Here is a 21071-nt window from a genome sequence, read left to right on the forward strand (position 1 = left end):
TTATTATATATGGATCAAATTAGTAACTGTCACCATAAAGTTAAAATCTATTTTTAAAATTTATTTAGAACATCGTCCTGATACCCTAAGGCTGCGGGTTTGATCCCCAGTCAGGGCACATACAAGAATCAACCAATGACTGTATAAAGAAATGGAACAACAAATCACTGTTTTTCTCTTTTTCTCTCTTCCCCCCGCCTTCCTGTCTCTCTAAAATAAAATCAATAAATAAGTCTATCAAATGAAAGTGAGAAGTCTCAGGGCTGCAATGCAATCTGAAAATGCCATATTATCAAACTTATCACATGTGTTAGATACAAAGAAAAAAAAAATCCAAATATCTGGCCCCTCTTTGGGCAGCTCTCCTGGCATCTAGGAAAATGGTCGCACAGACTGGCCGTTAAGGAGACAGGATGAAGCAAAAGGAGATTCTCCCACTTTTAGTGTGATTTCTATTGCTTTGGTCAGAGCTTCCTTCATTAAAGGTGTTTTCATAGTCTACAATAAACTATCTACTGCATTCTCTCATTCTCTTAGTCATTGCACACGTAGTATGTACCAGACACAATGCCAATAACTTTACATATATTACTTCATTTAACCCTCACAACAACCCTAAGACAAATTTGTTTATTTCCATTTTAGAGATGAAGCAACTGATGCCAGAGAGTTTAAGTAATTATCAGGGTCTGAGTCACATTAGCACCCAGACCCAAACTCGTAACCCCTTCCTTCTGGCATGCTGAGTGAGGCTTTTAAAAATATATAAATAAGGGCCTCTATATGAGACTTAGCTTAATTGCCATTAAGACAATTAAAAAATTAGTAACTTCTTTTGATTCCTGGGGCATGTATGAGAGCAATCAATGTTTCTGTCTCTCTCGGTCTCTCAACCTCTCTCTAAAAAAATAAAATCAATAAACATATCCTCAGGTGAGGATTTTAAAAAATTAGTAACTTCCACTCCTCATCACTTCTATTTCCATTATACAGAGAACACACACCCACTCCGCAGGGTAGAGACAAAACCCAGATGAAGAACACGTCCTCGACAGAACCTGAGACAGCCGCGGCGGGGAGCGGGGTGGCGATGGAAGGGGTACCTTTTCTGCAATGCCGTTTTCTGTTGTGTAGATCGCCATGAGCTCTGTGTCTTCATTGTCCTGTTCACCAGTGGACGTGGCGCCTCCATTGATCACCACCTGAAGAGAAACACTGCATTTAAAGGCTGTTTCACAGTATTTCTCTCTGCAGTACGGAAACATTTCCCCCCAAAGTTGTTTGTAATTCTCATAAGAGACAAAAACTGTGCAATTTTTTACCTATCAATTTAGCCAAGTCTGCGGTGTTCTTAAATGAAACTCGCAACAAGTGTGTGCTGCATTAGTAACCACACGTGTGTTTTGATAGAGGAGAAACATACCACGTGTCCCACAGAGGGAGGCTGCGTGAACAGGAGGGTCAGTTGAGGGAGACTCGAAATAGAACACCCAAAGAAAGCAGAACTGGGCTCCCCAGCGTTTGGCTGAGGGACAAAAGCTGCTGTTTCTGAGCCAGGGAGAGACATACTGAGCTGCCTTCCCGAGTAAAGATAATGACTTCCAAGTGCCATCCCTACGGAGGAAGTGGCCTAACAGCACTCTCACACTGCGCTCCGAGTAACAACCCCCCCCGCCCCCCCGCCTTGCGTTGGTGGTATAGTGGTGAGCATAGCTGCCTTCCGAGGAACAACCCCCTTGCATGCATGCCCTGTGACACAGGCGACTCAGGTCCTGGCTGCCTGTCTTGAAAAATAATACTGAAAATAATTGTTTGTATGAATCCAACAACTACATTTTAAAAACACAGAGAAGAAAAGTATAAAAATGTTTAAATTCTGAGGGGAATCTGGTGTTGAGCAGGGTGTGGGAGAAAAGCTACTTTAAGGTATTACAAAGACTATGCTCTTGGTGGAATGGGGTACCTGGTTCCCTTTGTGCAGGGGAACTTAGTACTGGGATTTAGAACAGGCATGTTCTGGGACCAGCAAGTCTACTCAAAGAAACCTATCCTTCAAACAGAGCCATGCAAGTGTATGTTCAAGGTTGACAATTGCAGCATTACTCAAAATACTGAGTACTTGGAAACAACCTAAATGTTCATCAAAAAGACATTCTTAAATTATGCTATATGCATTTTGAGAATAATATTCAGCCATTAAAAGAAAATTGATGTACTGACAAGAACTCCAAGAAATACGGTTAAAAAACATCACAAAACAGTAAGCCTAGAATTATCCCAGTTGTGCTAATAAAATAAAATAAAAAATGTAATAACCTCCCTGTGTCTAAATGTTTGGTAAAGGATCCAGTCACTAACCAGTATGAAGGCTTACCCAGGGGCAAGGAGAAAAGATGGGCACCTTTCATTTCTCACTCCCAACCATCCTTTTTAGCATTTGGATCTTTTATAATCAGTACATATTCATATGTTATTCAAATACTGCTTTTTTAAGCGAGCAATGAAAAAGATGTACACCGCCCTAGCCGGTTTGGCTCAGTGGGTAGAGCAGGGGTGGGCAAACTTTTTGACTCGAGGGCCACCATGGGTTCTTAACTGGACTGGAGGGCCGGAACAAAAGCATGGATGGAGTGTTTGTGTGAACTAATATAAATTCAAAGTAAACATCATTACATAAAAGGGTACGGTCTTTTTTTTTTTAGTTTTATTCATTTCAAACGGGCTGGATTCGGCCCGTGGGCCGTAGTTTGCCCACGGCTGGGATAGAGTGTCGGCCTGCAGACTGAAGGGTCCCGGGGTCGATTCCGGTCAAGGGCATGTACCTTGGTTGCAGGCACATCCCCAGTAGGGGGTGTGCAGGAGGCAGCTGATTGATGTTTTTCTCTCATCAATGTTTCTAACTCTCTGTCCTCTCCCCTCCTCTCTGTAAAAATTCAATAAAATATATTTAAAAAAAGAAAAAAGATGTACACCAAAATATTAACAGTGGTTGTCTTTAATCAGTGGGACCATTTTTACCTTCTTGTTCCCTTTATATGTGTTGGTAATTTTCTATAATGAGGACAATTAATTTTTACAACAGGAAGAAATTAGAAAGACTGAAGTTCCAATATAGCTTAGATTGAAGCAGTCCAGAGAGATTTAATCCACTTATTTTTGTGATTGAAGACATAGGACCAAAGAAAAATTTAATTTTTCATTCATGGTCACACCTATTTACAACCCCAGTCTGAAGCTGGTTTTAAAGTATGCCAAAGATCTCGATTAACTGGTACATCATTCTTACAGGGCAAATTTTCTTATATCATTTCAAATAAAGAGTTGCTTATTTTTATTGCTCAATTTTAGAGAGAGCAAGAGAATGGGAGGGAGGAGGAAGGGAGAAAGAGAGAAAAATCAACATGTTATTCCACTTATTCATGCATTCATTGGTTGATTCTTTTTTTAAAATATATTTTATTGATTTATTTACAGAGAGGAAGGAAGAGGGAGAGTTAGAAACATCGATGAGAGAGAAACATCCATCGGCTGCCTCCTGCACACCTCCCACTGGGCATGTGCCTGCAATCAAGGTACATGCCCCTGACCAGAATCGAACCTGGGACCCCTCAGTCCGCAGGCCGACGCTTTATCCACTCAGCCAAACTGGTTACCAGTGTTCGGCAAACTGCGGCTCGCGAGATAGGCCATTGGTTGATTCTTGTATGTGTCCTGACCGGGGATTGAACCCTCAACCTTGGCGTATCGGGACAATGCTCTAAGCAACTGAGCTACCCGGCCAAGGCCAAAGATTGCTTTTAAAACTATCTCTAAGACATGTATGTCTTTTTACACAAGCCAACAGGGTCTGTGGAGTTTGCTTACCTGTGAAACTAGCTGCCAGCAGGGTACATGTTCCCAGACAAGTTTACGTCCACAAAACGAAACTCCACCTTACTATCAGAACCAGGCTCCAAGTCCTAGCACGGCAGCCCTCCCCACTGAGAAGCCAAGAGGTACATACACTCAGGATGAACTGTCTTAAAACAACAATGTTTAGTTGCTAAATCATCAGAGAAGCCCAGATCCGAGTTCACGCCCTAACCTAGCCAAAACTAACCTTCACCCAAATTCGTCCCCAGTGGCCACAGGGTCTCCTTTCGGGGTGATGAAAATGTTTTCGAACTAGACAGAGGTGATGGCTCCATAACATTGTGAATGTGTTCAATGTCACTGAACTGCTCACTTTTAAATTTCAATTTTGTGTGAATTTCACCTCAAAAAAATTTTAATCTGTATATGTGGCATAAAAGAGGAGATTTCCCCCCGGCTTATTCCATTCCCACACACAATTAAATAAGTGCTATAAAATTCAGATGCTCCCCAGGCTAGGAAAGGGCTCATATTTTCATTCAACAAACTGTGTTTGAGCACCTGCTGTGCCCAGGCAATGAGGATGCAGTCCTGCCACATATCTGCACCCCCAAAGCCCCCTCAGTGTCACATGGGTGGGTACCAGGTTAATGGCACCCACTGATTGAACACAAGATACATTAGGGCACCAGGGAGTAAAACACTAGTCTGTTTTATTACTTTTCCTTTGGTTTCTTAAGTTAGCTATTCTGATGGTCTACTTTTTTAAAAACCTAAAATATAATTTTAAAAATAATGCTAACATCAGTTCTTCAGGAAAGGCCTTGAGCTCTTTATTTTTTAAAAGGATAAAAAATGTGTCTGACACTATCAAAGCTTCACACTTTTGAACCTCTAAATATCAGTTCAACTGGGAAATAAAACATGTCTTGGAAAGCTTTCTAAACTTAATAAAAACAGCTTTCCTTTTGTGCTATTAATAGCATCACAGATAACAAAGGGGACTCTTGGCATCTTCCATCTCAGGAAATTGATCAGGTTTTTATTAAAAATATCCACAGATGATTTAAAAATCCTTTGGGAACAACATGTCCTTTCCCTCTCAAAATTATTTGAAACCAAACTTGTGGCGTTAAATGCCCCTCCTACAGTAATAATGCACAGTCACTCCATCAGCTATGAAAGCAGGTTTTCTCTGCCCAAATTTGTCAGTTGATTCTGCTTGTCTCCAATATGCAGGGTTATATTGCCTTTGGATGCAGGAGTGTGCTGATTGCTCAATAAAAATCATGCCTTTATTGCCTTATTTCTACTAAGCTAAGACAATAATGCTTAAATATGTGTTTTGAAGAGTAATCCTAAAACGGTCAAATGTACAGGAAACAGGAATGACAGGAGCAATTGTGAAGCGGATCATGCTGAATGTCAATTTCACAGCAATGCCCATTTAAACTGACAGTGGAATAAGCCTGTGTTACTCAAACAGAAGCCAAAGGAATCAGTCAGTGGCTGCAGGTACCTGTAAGGTGAAAAGTTCAAGTACCTGGAAAACCCTGAGCCTCTGATCAGAGGGTTCAGGACTCAACTAGCATCTATTTTTTCTTTGGGATCTGGTATGATTCGCCCACCACTGTCATATGTCTCATAGCTAAGTGAACCATTTTATATTAAAACAATCATGTTCAGAATAGTGATACAGTTCCTCAAATTAACTGCTTTCTATCTATAATAATAAAAGTGTAATATGCTAATTAGACCAGACAGCCAGACCTTCTGGACGAAGCCAGGGCTGTGAAGGCTGAGACCCTTGCATGAATTTTGTGCATTGGGCCTTTTGTCTTTTTTTTTTTTTTTAATATATTTTATTGATTTTTTTTACAGAAAGGAAAGGAGAGAGATAGGGAGCTAGAAACATCGATGAGGGAGAAACATCGACCAGCTGCCTCCTGCACACTCCCCGCTGGGGATGTGCCCGCAACCCAGGTACATGCCCTTGACCGGAATCGAACCCGGGACCCTTCAGTCCGCAGGCCGACGCTCTATCCACTGAGCCAAACCGGTTTCGGCGGGCCTTTTGTCTTATATAATAAAAGCCCAGTGACCATAAAGGCAGAATGACCGGAACAACCACTCGACCAGTCACTATGAGATGCCCTGACCTCCTCTCGGTCCCTTTCCCCAGCTGGCAGGCTCCAATCACTGATGGCGAATGGGGACCCGGGGTGGGTAGGGGGGATGCAGGCGGTGCCAGGCCAAGGCCCCTGCCCCACCAGTCGCCCCACACACAGAGGGCAACCGGCAGCAGGGTTGGGGCCGGCAAGTGGGTGGGAATGGCCGACTTCTCAGTCCCTCCCCCAGCCGTAAGGCTCCCGTTGCTGGATGGCAAATGGGGAACCGGGGTGGGTGGCAGGAGGAGACATGGCTGGCTGCTGACAGCTGGGGAAGATGGCCCTGATCGCAGGCTAGGCCTAGGGACCATACCCGTGCATGATTTCATGCACCAGGCCTCTAGTTCTTTAATAAAAAGGTAACACACTATTCTTACCCTCCCTACACACACACACACACACACACACACACACACGATTTCCTCCACATACACAATTAAAATGTGTTTTAAATAAACTAAAGATATCAAGACTAGTGTTTCCCCGTCTTTAATCCAAGTCCTTTAACTGAACATAAAAATCTCCCACCTGCCTTCAATATTACCTGAAATTTCAAAATTAAGTTCCATGAAAAATAAATCAAAGTGAGTATAATATGGCATATGCTAAACCTACAGAGCTTGTCAATCTTAGATGACAACCCAAAAAAATGTAGCTGACAGGTCTAACATTACACTAGCAATCCCAAAGTTGCTGGAGGTGGCAAAGCCCCTAATCTGCTCTCACTGCCTCTTCAAACATGGCAGCCCAGGGTGGACACATGCAAGCAAAACCTCTGGAGCAACCAATACTTCACCCACAGCTCAGCCAATCCTGCAAAGCGCAGCCTCCTTCGCTTGTTCTCCCAGCCGGCCTCCTCCAGAGGGCTCCTGGGCCGTAGCAGCCAGAGCACCTTCAGGGTTCCAGCTCGTCCCACCTGTTCCCCAGCACAACTTGCCCTTTGAAAAGAGCCAGAAGATGCCTGCCTCTCCCCATTCCTGGCCCCTATCCTGAAGGGCGGGGAGGTTTGATGTGCCTGTCACAGGCCCACATTGAAAACCCTGTTGGTGCTCCTGCTCCCACACATCCCATGATGATGGTGAGAGCTAATATTTGCTGTGCACAGATTCATGTGGCACTGAACTGGCCACTTCACCAAACATCTCCCCTTCAAGGTGATGTCTGCAAGAGCTGAACTGGAAGTCGCTATGGAGCCCCATCCACAAATTGATTCCAAAACAGATCCCAAAGGTACCCAGCCAGTTCCAGCACGCCACCCAAGAGAGCCGTCATCTTCCATTCTTTCCAGGTGGTAACACATTATAGCTGACAAAGGTACATTTCTGATAGGTAAAGAAAATATAAGGGATACGAACTAACAAGAAACAAAATCAACATCCCAAAAGGAAAATAGGAATATAAATGGCTCCTGAACATTTGAAGAGTCTCAACCTCACTCAAACGAAGATGCAACAGCTTTTTCCATGGACTAAATTGGCCAAGAAAACCAGTCCAACCCATGTTCCCTGGCAAGCCTGTAGGAAAACAGGCACTCACACCTTGCTGATGGGAATGAAATGATCTCAACACAGGGCACTTAGTGGTGCCCTTCAACCTAGTAAGGAACACCCTCTGCCCCAACAGTCCCTCCCATTCCTGGAAATTTATCTTTTTCTTACATCTGAGTGAAATATCCTATGTGCAAGGCTATTCAAAATATTAGAAACAATGGACATCTATCAAAGGGGAATATGTAAATCAATTATGGGACATCCATCCCATAGATGATCTGTAGTTATATATAGGCACTCTACATTCTGATAGGGATGTACCGACATCAACAACAACATTATGTGGTTGGGCAAAAGTAGGTTTACAGTTGCTTGTATGGAAAATATAATAATAATAATAATACAAGAATAAACTGTTTTGCATTCTCACAACTGTAAACCCACTCTGTATATTAGTAAGTGAAAAAAAACAAGAGCAGAACTACAGATATAGACATATAGATACACACACATGTGTGTATAAAAGGAGATGAGAATACATTTGCTTACATATTTGTAAGCCATTTCTGAAAAGTGGTGTGTGGGGAGAATTGGTGTATACAAGGCCAGGCAAGGGGCTTTTCACTCTATACCCTTTATACTCTTACATTTTGAATCATCTATCTATATAAAACTCTAATACGCAAATCGACCAAACAGCGGAACGACCAGTCACTATGACGTGCACTGACCACCGGGGGCAACGCAGGAGCTGCTCCCAGCCCATAGGCCCCAACCAGTGGCGGCGGCAGGGGCAGTGCGGGGTGGGGCCGGCAAACGGGTGGCGCCAGGCCAGCCAAGGCAGGTGCAAGTGGGGGCCCTGAGATTGCCCCGCTGGTTGCCCTGCAGATCGTCCCTGATCACCAGCCAGGCCTAAGGACTCTACCCATGCACAAATTTCATGCACGGGGCCTCTAGTATATTACCTAGTGTTTAAAAAATAAATAAAAATGTAAAATTAGAACTCCCTTTAAGGAACAATTAACAAAATTATGGTACAGGCTGCTGCAAAGGAAGATGAGGCAAATACATTTGAACTTTCTGGGAAAGAGGTCCAGGGTGTCTTGTTAAATGTGATGAAGCAGGTTACAGAACCGTCTGCAGAAGTACCAGCCCTTTTAAGCAAACACACGTAACAACAGAAGTGTGCTTTCTGCCTACAACCATGTGTCACGTGGAACCCTTTTCCTGGCCCTCACACCACCATATCAAGCGTGAGCATGGAAACCCTTCCACCTGGATCCCTTTCTTTTCTGATTTCTATGAATATGGCCACAAGGAAGTCCCTTCAACATGGGATGAAGCAAAAGGATTCTCCCCCCATCTCAGTATTTTGCTAAAAAAAAAAAAAGTCAAGTATTTTCACCTTTTAGCTAAACTAACCACTAGTTTCTCTTTATTCTCCTCTTTATGGCACATTTCATATGTGCCAGGTACTGTGTTCACAAATTTACATATGCTTTCATTTAATCCCTGTGACAAGCCTGAGACCAATGCTATTCTCAGTCCCTTTTTATAGATGTAGAAAACTAATGGCCAGAGAGCTTAAGTAATTCCTTCTGTTTTTGTCACATTTGCACTGAGACCTTACTCCAGACCATAAGCTCTTTCCTCCAGGATCCTGACTGAGGCTATTAAAAATACCGACAGCCTGGCCAGTATGGCTCAGTTCAGTTGAGCATCTACCCAGAACCAAGAGGTCACTAGTGTGATTCCCGGTCAGGGCATATGCCCAGGTTGCGGGCTCAATCTCCAGTTAGGGGGCATGCAGGAGGCAGCCGATTGATGATGTTTCACTCTCATAGATGTCTCTCTCTCTCTCTCTCTAAAAATCAAAAAGGGGAGAAAATTTTAAAAATAAAACCCCTACATAATCACTCCCCATGTGGTCCCCCCCCCTCCATGGCCCACCTGTTAGCCCTGGGTGGAAGAAGCGTATTCAGGGAGTCAAGATTGTTTTCCAAAGCCCGTTAGTTATATCTGTACAACAGGCATAGCATTAGTTCCCTTTCACATCCCCTACCTGCCCTTTTGCATCACTGTTCTCTGGTTCAAGGGGCACGGTGGAGTTGCATGAGAGAAGTGGAACAAACACTGATGATTGCCTACTGTGTACATGATCTGGTGCTGATAGGTATGATCTCATGCACTCTCAATCATCCTGCGGTTCCAGCATGAGTAAGTGCACAGGTTCTCACAGGCACGGAGGGCTGTAAACTGAGACTTACACTTAAGGCGCAAAGCCAACACGGAGCTGCTCTCCATAGCTGGAGCCGGGTGAGATATCCCTCTTCCCTGGGGCTATGGGTAAGACAGGCTCGGCGCTGCCAAAGCAGGCAGTGCTACAGCTTTTCCCTCAAACTAAATATGATGCAGGGATTCTCTCTGCAACTGTAAAGTTGCAGAGTAGGGAAGACAGACACTCACAAAAGAGAGAATATAAATGGTCAAGGAACATGGGGATAAAAGTGTCGTATCTCACTAAAATGCAAAACTAAAACGTTGTTAAGTCTTTCACTTACTAATTTCCTGCTTTTTAAATCTAATATCCAGCACTGGCAGGGGAGGGTCCTCTCTCACAGAGCTGCTGGGAGTATAAACCACTGCAATAAGGTTACATACACTAAGTTATCATTTATGATATCAGTGAATTCGAAATAACCCAAGGTCCCAATGAAAGATGCGGACAAAAGGGGGTTCTACAGAAAGTAACCTCGCAGGGAAATGGGATTGTAAATTCCCAACCAGGCAGGTCATGGTGGGTAGCCATGTCCCAGGCATATAACTTCTTTAGTACAAGGTTTATTTTTGCCTTAAGCAAGCCCTGTCCATTGTTTCTGTGAATCTAGGTTAACACACCTTTGAAATGCCTCTTTTCAGAGCCTTCCAAAACTCACCCACCCTCATAATCTTGCTGGCTGTCCTATAATCTAATCTCCACCTTGCTTTCTCCCACCTTCATGTAATCCTCCTTAATTCCAAATGCAGGAAAGAAGCTGCAAACTGTCATTTCTTGGAAGCATTTGAGATCTTGGTCAATTTGGCTCAAATAAATTACGATAAAAATGACCTGCAGTCTTGGAACTTTATGTCAACAAAGTAGAAAAATTAGAAAGAAAAAAAAAACAAAGTAGAAAAATTAGAAAGAAAAACAAAGTAGAAAAATTAGATTCAAGATTTGTTATTATGTCAATGACAAGATGTTTTCAATGGCATTGATATGCCATGATATAACATGACGTTAAAGGGCTTTATAAAGCAGAATTTAAAAAGACAAACCACCAAGTATCTGTTTCATCTTTGATGAAAAATATAAGAATGTTGTTTTCCTGGCTAACAGGATTTTAAATGATTTGGATTTCCCCCTCATTAAAGCGTTCTGTTTTCTAAATGTTACGCAATGAACGTATTTCTTTGTAAATAGTTTTGCAAATAATAACATGATGACAGGATAGAAATATACACAAACTATTAAAAAGATATAGTGAAAGAACACGTAAGTTTTCTTCCTGTTTCCATTTCACTGACAATACATGTGTACCCTGAAGCCTGGGAAGAAATATGGATACTTTAAAACATGTAAAATTAGCCGAAACCGGTTTGGCTCAGTGAATAGAGCGTCGGCCTGAGGACTGAAAGGTCCCAGGTTCGATTCCGGTCAAGGGCATGTACCTGGGTTGCGGGCACATCCCCAATGGGGGATGTGCAGGAGGCAGCAGATCGATGTTTCTCTCTTATCGATGTTTCTAACTCTCTCTATCTCTCTCCCTTCCTCTCTGTAAAAAATCAATAAAATATATATTAAAAAAATAAAACATGTAAAATTAAAGGAGGTGGAAGAAACCACCAGTAATTACCATCGTGCAGCCTCCCATAGCCTATCTTCTTCCTAGACCACCTTATCAAATTCCAATAGGAAATCTGCTCTTTTTTCCAATAGATTATGCTTCGATTAGTCAAAATACCTTTCCTCTAATCCAATGGTTCTCGACCTTCTGGCCCTTTAAATACAGTTCCTCATGTTGTGATCCAACCATAAAATTATTTGTGTTGCTACTTCATAACTGTAATGTTGCTACTGTTATGAATCGTAATGTAAGTATCTGATATGCAGGATGGTCTTAGGCGACCCCTGTGAAAGGGTCGTTCGACAGCCCAAGGGGTCGCGACCCACAGGTTGAGAATAACCATTGTTTTAGTTCTTTTTCTGGAGATTTCTTCTGTTCTTTCATTTGGGACATGTTTGTTTCCACATTTTGGCTGCTTCCCTCTGTTTGTTTCTATGTATCAGGTAGAGCTGCTATGCCCCCTGGAATTGGTAGAGTGGCCTGTGGAAGGCCCAGTGGCTCTGCCTCCCCAGTCACCTGAGCTGGTCACTCTAGATGCGCCTCTGTCTGTGTGCCCTGTCCTCTTATAGTTGAGTCCTGATTGCTCTTGGCATCACTGGGAGGGATTTACCTCCAGGCCAATAGGCTGTGAGGACCAGCTGCGACTACAGCAAAGGGGCTGCTGTGCAGGAGACACCCTGATGGAGGACTTGCTTCACTGGGGCTTTGGTGCTCAGAGTCCGGCCCTTGAGAGTATCGCTCTCGGATGTGGTAGGGCTGTAATCTGGCGTGGTCTGAAGCGGACCACCAGGTATCCTAGCTCTGGGGAATGCATGAGGTAAAAGTCAGCTACTGCCTGTGCCTTGCCCAGGGGTACCTAGAATAAGCTACAGAGTGATCTGCAGATAGCTGCTACTTGTGTTGGGCTTGGAGGCACCCAGGAGAGGCCAAGCTGTGAACCCTGGCAGTCTGCTGCTAGTGCCAAAACTGGGGCCACTTATTAAGAGGTATGGGGCACACTGAGGCTAGCTGCTGCTTGTTTGAGAGATTTCAGGAAAGTCTGAAGCCTAAGCTAGGACTGGCCCTTCATATGGAAAAGCTACTGCAAACAGATTAGGTGGCGCTGTAAACTGGGTGGGGCAGGGTCTCAGGGAATCACAAGGGCAGGGCGAACAGTGTGGGCCAAGTTAATGGAGACTCATATGGCTCCTGTTGGCTCTATGGTGGGGAGGTCTCAGCAAAGGAATAACGACTTCTCCCAGCAATTTTGTCTGGGAGAAAACTGCCCCCCAGTTCCTGTACTGATGCCAGACAATTTAGTTCCTCCCTGTATGTACCTGGACCCTTTCAAGCTGCTGCCCCAGTGCTGGAGCTGAGGGAGTGAATCTGAGGAAGTCTGTATATGGGCCCTTTAAGAGGAACTGCCTGGGGATTTTACTAATGGAATCCCTTCGTGTCACTCAGCTACAATTCCCACTGGTTTTTACAGCCTTAAGTTATAGGGACTTCTCTTCCCAGCACTGGAACCCTGAACTGACTCTGCAGCCAAGATATCCTTCCCAATTAAAACCACCACACAGAGGTGTCAAACCAGCCTGTTCCACCTCTCCGCCCCTCCTACCAGTCTCATTGTGGCTTCTTCTTCAATTCTTAGTTGTAAGGCTTCCATTCAACCATCTGAATGATGGTTTTTCTGTAATTTAGCTGTAAATTCTGATTTGGTTATGTGAGGAGGTATGTACCATGTTTATCTACTCCACCATCTTTTCCTTTCAAGAGTGGTCTCTTTTTTCTTTTTTTAATATATTTTTATTTATTTTAGAGAGGAAGGGAGATCAAGAAAGATGGAAACATCAATGATGAGAGAGAATCATTGATCAGCTGCCTCCTGCACACCCCCACTGGGGATTGAGCCCGCAACCCTGGCATGAGCCCTTGACCGGAATCAAACCCAGGACCCCTCAGTCCGCAGGCCAACACTCTATCCACTGAGCCAAACCAGCCAGGGCAAGTGGTTTTCTTTTTTAAACCAACACTTTAGGTAACTTTCTACACATCAAGTCATAATCCTAATCTGGAAAATACTAGCACTGAATATTATGATGTGTGTCATTAGTCTTTACTGAGTGATATCACCTGTCGAGTAAAACGACCTCTATCTTGGACGCTGCTGCCATAATGCAAAGCATGGCCATTTGGGTTCATTCAGTCATTCATTCAATCTCCCACATTACAATACAAGTCTGACGTTGGGTTACAGGCAATTTCAAAAGAACACAATTTTGGAGATGAACTTAAGCCTTCGACATCCTCCAGTGTTGAGTAAGCACTGGGCCTGCTTTACAACATTAACCGCAACACATGCTTCCTTCCTGGAGTTAATCTCATCAGGTGAGCTCTGGGCAGAGAACAGGGCCAAAACCATAGGCAGCCAACAGGGCTCCTGGAGACGGGCTCGCGTGAGAAGCATTTGGTTTTCAAGTGCCTTAGCCTTCACTGAAAACATAAGTATTAAAGCTAATCCTATGTTGATTCAATACAGAAACTACTTTAGAGTGATCCAAGAAGAAAGGAAGACGGGGAATGCTGTTACCGGGAGGGTGAAGAAAGTGGGGTGCTTCGCTTCGTCTTCATATTTGCCTTCCGTTGAACTCCCAGCCTCCATGGACTTGGATGTAGTGTTTTTACCAATACCCATCATTAAGAGAAAGTGGCTGGTTTGGTTGTTGGGCTGCACTGGCTGGAAGAGAAGGCTTGTTCAAGCAGCGATCCCAGGATCGGAGTTGGCTTTTCTGGCGCCTAGAGCACCCGATTCTCAGGCAGAGATGAACCCCACAAGCACCATCTCTTAGCACCTAGAAAAGAGAGAGCAGCCAAATCACCATAAGCACAGCAACAACACAAGACACATGGTCATCGCATTTTTCTCCAGAAAAGTCAAAGTACAAGTTATGCCCAAACATCCAAAAACATATTACTTACTACACTTTCAAGTCCCCACTTCTCTGCATTTACAGTCATTCACTGATTCTCAATATCCCCTGGAGAGGAGACCATATCTCATAAAAAATATCAGAATACTAGGGATTAAGAAATAGGTATTTCTTTGATGTGCATTATGGTCTATGTTTTATAGCCCAGTATTATCCAACAGAACCTTTTGCAATGATGGAAATGTTCTACAGCTGCCTTGTCACTTTCCATAAGAGATGTGACTAGTGTAAAAGAAAAACTGAATTTTTAATTGTATCCCATTTCAGTTTTGATTTAAATAGCCACTTCTGGCTAATGGCAATCATACTACACAGTGCAGTTATAGCCAATTTATTATGACTGCCCGGATATTAACATTCTAAATTCCCTATAGGTGCCCAATTAAAGGCAGGGAAAGGCACACGATGCATAAAAAAAGGTGGGGGATAAAACCAATCTAGGATCGAGTGACCACGCAGAATTCCAGATAAATGGCAAGACGAACTTTAAATGGGCTAGAATACCACACTCAAAAATAGAACCAAAACGTTCACTATCTATTAAATAACAACATATACATAAAGAAAAAATCCAACTGCCTCCCCCCACAATGGAGGGGAGATAAAATAGCAAGAGATTAGGGGACAGGGGGGAGGAGGTAGGAGATCAACACTACTAGGCCCAAGATGGACCTGATGTGCTCTAAGAACCTCAGAGAAGCTGATACTTAACAAGGAAAAGTGCAATGCTGCAGGCTAAGAGAAAACCTAGCCGAAAGTCAAAAGCAGGAAATTACTGAAAGAATCCTATGCAGCCAAATTTTGGTGAAGAAGAAAATAAAAACCTCAATTTCAAACAACAGGAGTATAATTTGAACAATAAAGATCCACCCAATGGCTTCAAAAATGAAAGACACAAAGGATCCCTCCCTTCGAGGGCTGGCACATGTAAAATAAAACATGCCTAGGTATGCCTAAACTGTAATGGGGGGAAAAGTAGCATAAGCAGGCTTCTAGGGGGGTGAGAGCACATTCACTGGCACTCTGATTAGAATGTCAGGTCTTAGCACCAATTAATTTCCCGCTGAGAATGAATAAACCTGGCCAAGCTGTCCAGCAAATGTGGAGACGCACCTATAAGACATTTAGAAATACAAGTAGGAACCCTCCTGTTCAAGGAATTCTGTTAAGGGCACTTTTCATTCAACAGATACTTTGGGTGAGCCAGGAAATTTTGAAATATAAACAAAAAAGAGAAAGATTTATACAGAATTCAAGAGTTAAAACAGTTGCCAGAACATGAAGTTCTGCCCCAATGCAATAGAGGAGCTGGGTGCACACATCTTTTTTTTTTTTCTGGGTGGCTCTTTTGGTTTAAATGTTCATGCACATTTTGCATTCTTGTTCATATCATGTTTGTTTAAAGCAGTGGCTCTCAACCAAGGGTGATTTCTCCCTCCAGGGACATTTGGCAATAGCGAGACATTTTTTTGGTCATCACACCTGGGGGAGAATGATTTGTATCTAACAGGTAGTGGCCAGGGGTGTTGCTAAACATCCTACAGTGCACAGGAAAGAGCCCATAATAAAGAATTATCTGATCCAAACATCAACAGTACCAAGACAGCAACCGTGGTTTAAAGATATTTCCCTCCTGGCCATTCCTGTAATGGCTGCTTCCTGGAAGGCACGTCGACACGTGGAACCTCTTAGCCTAAGCATTCAGAGCTCCAAGAAGGAAGTGTTTTAAGTGTCAGATAGAATTACACACGGATCATTTATTTGAAACCTTCAGTGCTCAAGATCTAGCCACCTCAAGGTACCAACATCATGACCTCAGTTTCTATACTATGGTTCTTAGTCCTCAGTCCACTGCGTTTGGTGCTGTCTGTTGTTGAAGTAGAAGCCGGAGATGCAATCGCTCATTAGGTCTGGTTGTCAGCCTCACAGGCATTTGTGCCTGTTTGGGGGCACATGCACAAAAGGAAACGGACAGGTGTGACACTGACGGGCCTCCTGAATTAAACCTTGCCCTGAAAGCATTTGTGCTATTGAGGTTAAAAACTGAGCTTTTGGTGTCTGAAAGTTCCCAAGAATCAGTAACTAGGGTACTGAAACATTTGTAGTTGTTTCACTATAAATGGGAATAAACTGATGTATTAAATGACTTTTTTTTTTCACAACAGATAATGTACTGAATATGTAGAATATAATTTATATCTGCTAGTCAGAAAGAGGGTTAAAGAAATTTGCATAAATAATATTGCATAGCATCAAAATTCACAAAGCACATGAAATTGGAAGAAGGAAGCTCCTGCCCAGAACCCTAGGAGGTCACCACTGTTCAGTTGTAGTCACTTGCCTTCTACATCGGCGATGAATCTTTTCTCCATATTTCTATTAGATTTTTGTTTTGTTATCCCCAAAGTTCATACTATACTTAGATATGAAATACAACCCATCAAAACTTTAATTTATTTGAGGAAGAGAGGGAAGGTTTTAAAAAATATGTTCAATGTACCTAATATTGAAATGGAGAAAAGATTTAATATAAGAGCAGGTTTCTGTGGATGACCTGCTGCTCTCCCATAATGCTGGAATTATCGGAATAAATGCTCATATGATTTAAAAATAATAAGATTTAAAATACTTTAATATAAAAAAAATACTTTGTGTTGACACTGAAATGGAGAAGAGGTTTAATGTTTTAAAAAGCCCTATTAACTGAGTAACACCCCCACAGAGAGAAATACTATATTAAATATAAACCTATTATGTTGTATATATGTATTTTTAAAAAGGTACTTCCCTCTTCCCAAAAATGGCATCCCAAAAGTGCCATGTGGGTCCTTAGCACAAGATCACGTCCCCCAAGGGAGACACGTGCCAGTTTGAGAAGCAGAGACATGCCTATCACCAAATAGAGCAAAGCCCATAATAGAATGAGTCTATGGGACTTGCTGTGGTTTAGTGACTTTTTAAATAACTTTCCTTTTTCAAGAACAGGGACAAGTGGATTATTATATTTCTTCTTCATCTTTTCTGCTATTTGTAGGGGATATGAAGACCCACTTATGCACTTTCCAAAGCATAAAAGTGGGGACTTCCTATGTTCAAAGGGGAAGTCACAAACATCACTTAGAAAACCCTAAAGGCTCTACTGGGAGCCCTGACAGATATTGTGTGTGTTTACTTAGAATTAATCTTTTTCCTACATTTTTAATTAAAGTGTTCTGCAACAATTCAAAAAATAATAATCTACATCTTGATCTAGCCACTGCCACCCATAACCTCCCCAGATCTGGCAGGGGGGTGGGGTAAGAGGGGTAGAGATATAACATGACAATGAACATTCCTAAGATCTGCCTGAAGTAGTCCCAGGGATCTTTACCTTGACAGCCAGTAGCTTGTTTTCCAAAAGATATGACAGGTAAAGAAGATGGTGAAATACTGCTAGATTTTCACAAGACCACATGCCATACAGTCATATTCAGAGACACCCACAGGCTCTTTGCTCCACAATCCCGCCCCATCGTCTTTAGCCTGCCAGAAGAGCTTTCCAATCCATGAGGACCCATGTTAACTTCAGGGGAAATGATGAACTTTTTTTATAAAACTGATTTGAGAGAGGAAGGGAAAGACAGAAACATCAACCTGTTGTTCCACTTATTTATGCATTCACTGGTTGTGTCTTATATGTGCCCTGACGAGGGATCGAACCCGCAACCTTGGTGTATCGGAACGACACTCTAACCAACTGAGCTACCTGCCCAGGGCAAAAGGATGGACTTTTTAATGTAGAATACATTTACTCTCCCAGGTTAATTTGGTCTGCATGTTTGTTTCAGACATGACCATTCACCCTCCACACTGTCCCCAGCATCAGGCACAAGGGGGACAAGTTCCATCCTGACAAGAACACTTTCCACCAAGTAGTCTGTACATTTTTCCCTACCAGGCGTTAACTGACTCTACAAGCTGTACTGGGAGGACCCACCCCGTCCTTTTGCCTGTCTCTTACACAGCAACATCCTTTAGATCAGTGGTTCTCAACCTTCCTAATGCCGCGACCCTTTAATACAGTTCCTCATGTTGTGGTGACCCCCAACCATAAAATTATTTTCACTGCTACTTCATAACTGTAATTTTGCTACTGTTATGAATCGTAATGTAAATATCTGATATGCAGGATGTAATTCCATTGTTACAAATTGAACATAATTAAAGCATAGTGATTAATCACAAAAACAATATGTAATTATATATGTGTTTTCCGATGGTCTTAGGCGACCCCTGTGAAAGGGTCGTTCGACCCCCAAAGGGGTCGCGACTCACAAGTTGAGAACCGCTGCTTTAGAGTGTCCTGAAAACTCAAATGAGCACAAGAGGGGAGGGGACCCAAGAAAGCGCAGGGCAGGATGTTCTGAGAAGGGCTTGGGGCAGAGGACTGCACAGCCTGGGCAAGATGGGCTTCCTAGTCGGGCAAGTGGAAGGAAGAAGAGGAGAGGACAGTGAAAACTGAACAAAGAACCGGATCCTTGGAAGTCCCAAAATGACAGCATCCACAGCCCAGCACTAGGAGTGATGAAGTAAAGACAGCCTCGAGGGCAGAAACAGCCCACTAACCAGATCAGAATGTTCCAACCTGCAGACTGAACTTTTGTGTGGGGAAATGCTAAGGCTCAGAGGCAAGCACAGCAAAAGATAAGGAAGGGGAGAGTGGAATTTAGGGTGTGTTAAAATTTTTGTGAAAACAAAAGGCAAAATCCCCCAGGGAATCTGACACTGGGGGCTAACCACTCACAGTCCCCCATCACCCCTCTTCTTACTCCTTGGGAAAGAAAAATCAACAAGGCCATTTGCTACTTTGGCCCTAACCTCAAGGCAAAGGGAAAAGGAGAGGCTGGTGGATGAAAGGTCAGGTTCACCAACAATGAAAATGATGAGGAGACCCAATAAGAGTAGTAACAGTTTTCCAGCTAAGTACCTACAAGTGCCAGGCACATCTCTTCCTTCTCATTATGCAAATGGAATTCTTTTTCCCATAGTGTTACTTGACTTGCATACTAACTCTACAAAAGTAGAAACAGACCTTCAGTAAAGTAACTTGCCAAAGGATGCACAGCTATAAGCAGTGGAAGATCAAACTATGGTCAATAGTCCTGTCCTAACAATGTTTATTCAAACAATACATAAAATTATGCTCAAGTGACAACCAACCTTCTAGAGCAGTGGTTCTCAACCTTCCTAATGCCACGACCCTTTAATACAGTTCCTCATGTTGTGGTGACCCCCAATTTCATTGTTACAAATTGAACATAATTAAAGCATAGTGATTAATCACAAAAACAATAGTTAATTATATATGTGTTTTCAGACGGTCTTAGGCAACCCCTGTGAAAGGGTCGTTCGATCCCCAAAGGGGTCGCGACCCACAAGTTGAGAACCGCTGTTCTAGTGCAGTGCCACAGTTTGCCGACCACGGTTCTAGAGGAATACAGCCCAGGCCAGCTGGCCTGCAAGCACTGCTTCTGCTTGGCCTGCTGTGCAGTCCCTGCCCTCCTTGTGATGTGAGGGAGCTCTGAGGGGCAGGGACGGCTAAAGCCCGCCCTCCTCAGACCAAGAGTCCCAAACCTGTGCAGCCTGGTCACTCCACAGCCCTAGCCATCCTCTTGTCAGCAGTACAACAGCCTCTTGTCATTTTCTTATTTCATCTCCACCACTTGCCCATAGAGCGGCCAGCACAACCATGCTATGGAAACTGCCATGCTCTTTGATGATGTCACAAATGACAACCGAATTCCTTAGGAAGGCTACAAGTTCTCTGTGTGAAGCCTGGCCCCCACCATGCTGTCATCTCTTTTGGGTCTTGAAGGTATTGGGTCCTCTTCTGGCCTTTGGGTTCTTGCACACGCAGCCCCTCCCAAACAAGCATCCTTTGCCTTGGGGGAGCCCCCATCAGTGCTTCCTGATGGGGTCACACCTCTTTGCATGTCTGGGAACCATGAAGATGGTTCTAACACAGTGAGACGGCGTCCTGCACCAGACAGGTAAAGAACAAGAGGCAGTATTCACAGCCTGCAGCCCCAACTCTCAGTGCCGAATTTGGCACCCATATAAAAGGCTCCCCAAAATTTGTGGAATGAATAAATGATGCTTTAAAAAAGGCGCCCTGGCCAGTTGGCTCAGTTGGTTAAAGCATTGTCCTGATATGCCAAGGTTGTGGATTCAATTCCCAGTCAGGGCACATACAAGAACCAACCAATGAATGCATACATAAGTGGAACAATAAATTGATCTCTCTCTCTCGCCCCCTTCCTCCTTCCCTCCCTCCCTCCAATGAAAACAATAATAAATACCTGATATCTGAGATTAACAATAGATACATTTTAATGTCAGGGAAAAGGCAGGGTGCAGACATTGCTGCTATCATTCAACTAACAGATGAGGGAAGTGTTTGAAAGGAAAACACCAAATTATAACCATATCAAGAGGTAAGAAAATCTGAGAGAATCCTATCTAATAAAAGAGAAACATGGTAATTGGCTTACGACCGCTACCCTTCCCATTGGCTAATCAGCGAGATATGCAAATTAACTTCCAGCCAAGATGGCGGCAGGCAGCCAGGCAGCTTAAACTGAACATGAGGCTTGCTTGCTTCAGTGACGGAGGACTCCAACGTTCCCCGCCTGCCGCTGCAGGCCTCTGAGCGGGCAGTTTGGA

At 43.3% G+C, this 21071-nt stretch overlaps 1 protein-coding gene across 1 annotated transcript in view; it reads right to left on the reverse strand.

The window, feature by feature from the left end:
* Window positions 1-21071, reverse strand: part of SLC23A2 (solute carrier family 23 (ascorbic acid transporter), member 2) — a 135508-nt gene that overhangs the window by 87487 nt on the left and 26950 nt on the right. Inside the window, exons 2-3 of the mRNA XM_006758062.2 lie at window positions 13970-14231; window positions 1104-1202 (exon numbers count right to left, since the gene is read on the reverse strand). Coding sequence (XP_006758125.1) covers window positions 1104-1202; window positions 13970-14077 — 207 coding nt within the window. The 5' untranslated portion in view covers window positions 14078-14231. The remainder of the gene's footprint in view (window positions 1-1103; window positions 1203-13969; window positions 14232-21071) is intronic.

Source organism: Myotis davidii, unplaced genomic scaffold (assembly GCF_000327345.1).
Source record: "Myotis davidii unplaced genomic scaffold, ASM32734v1 scaffold32, whole genome shotgun sequence".
NCBI classification, from domain to species: Eukaryota; Metazoa; Chordata; class Mammalia; order Chiroptera; family Vespertilionidae; genus Myotis; species Myotis davidii.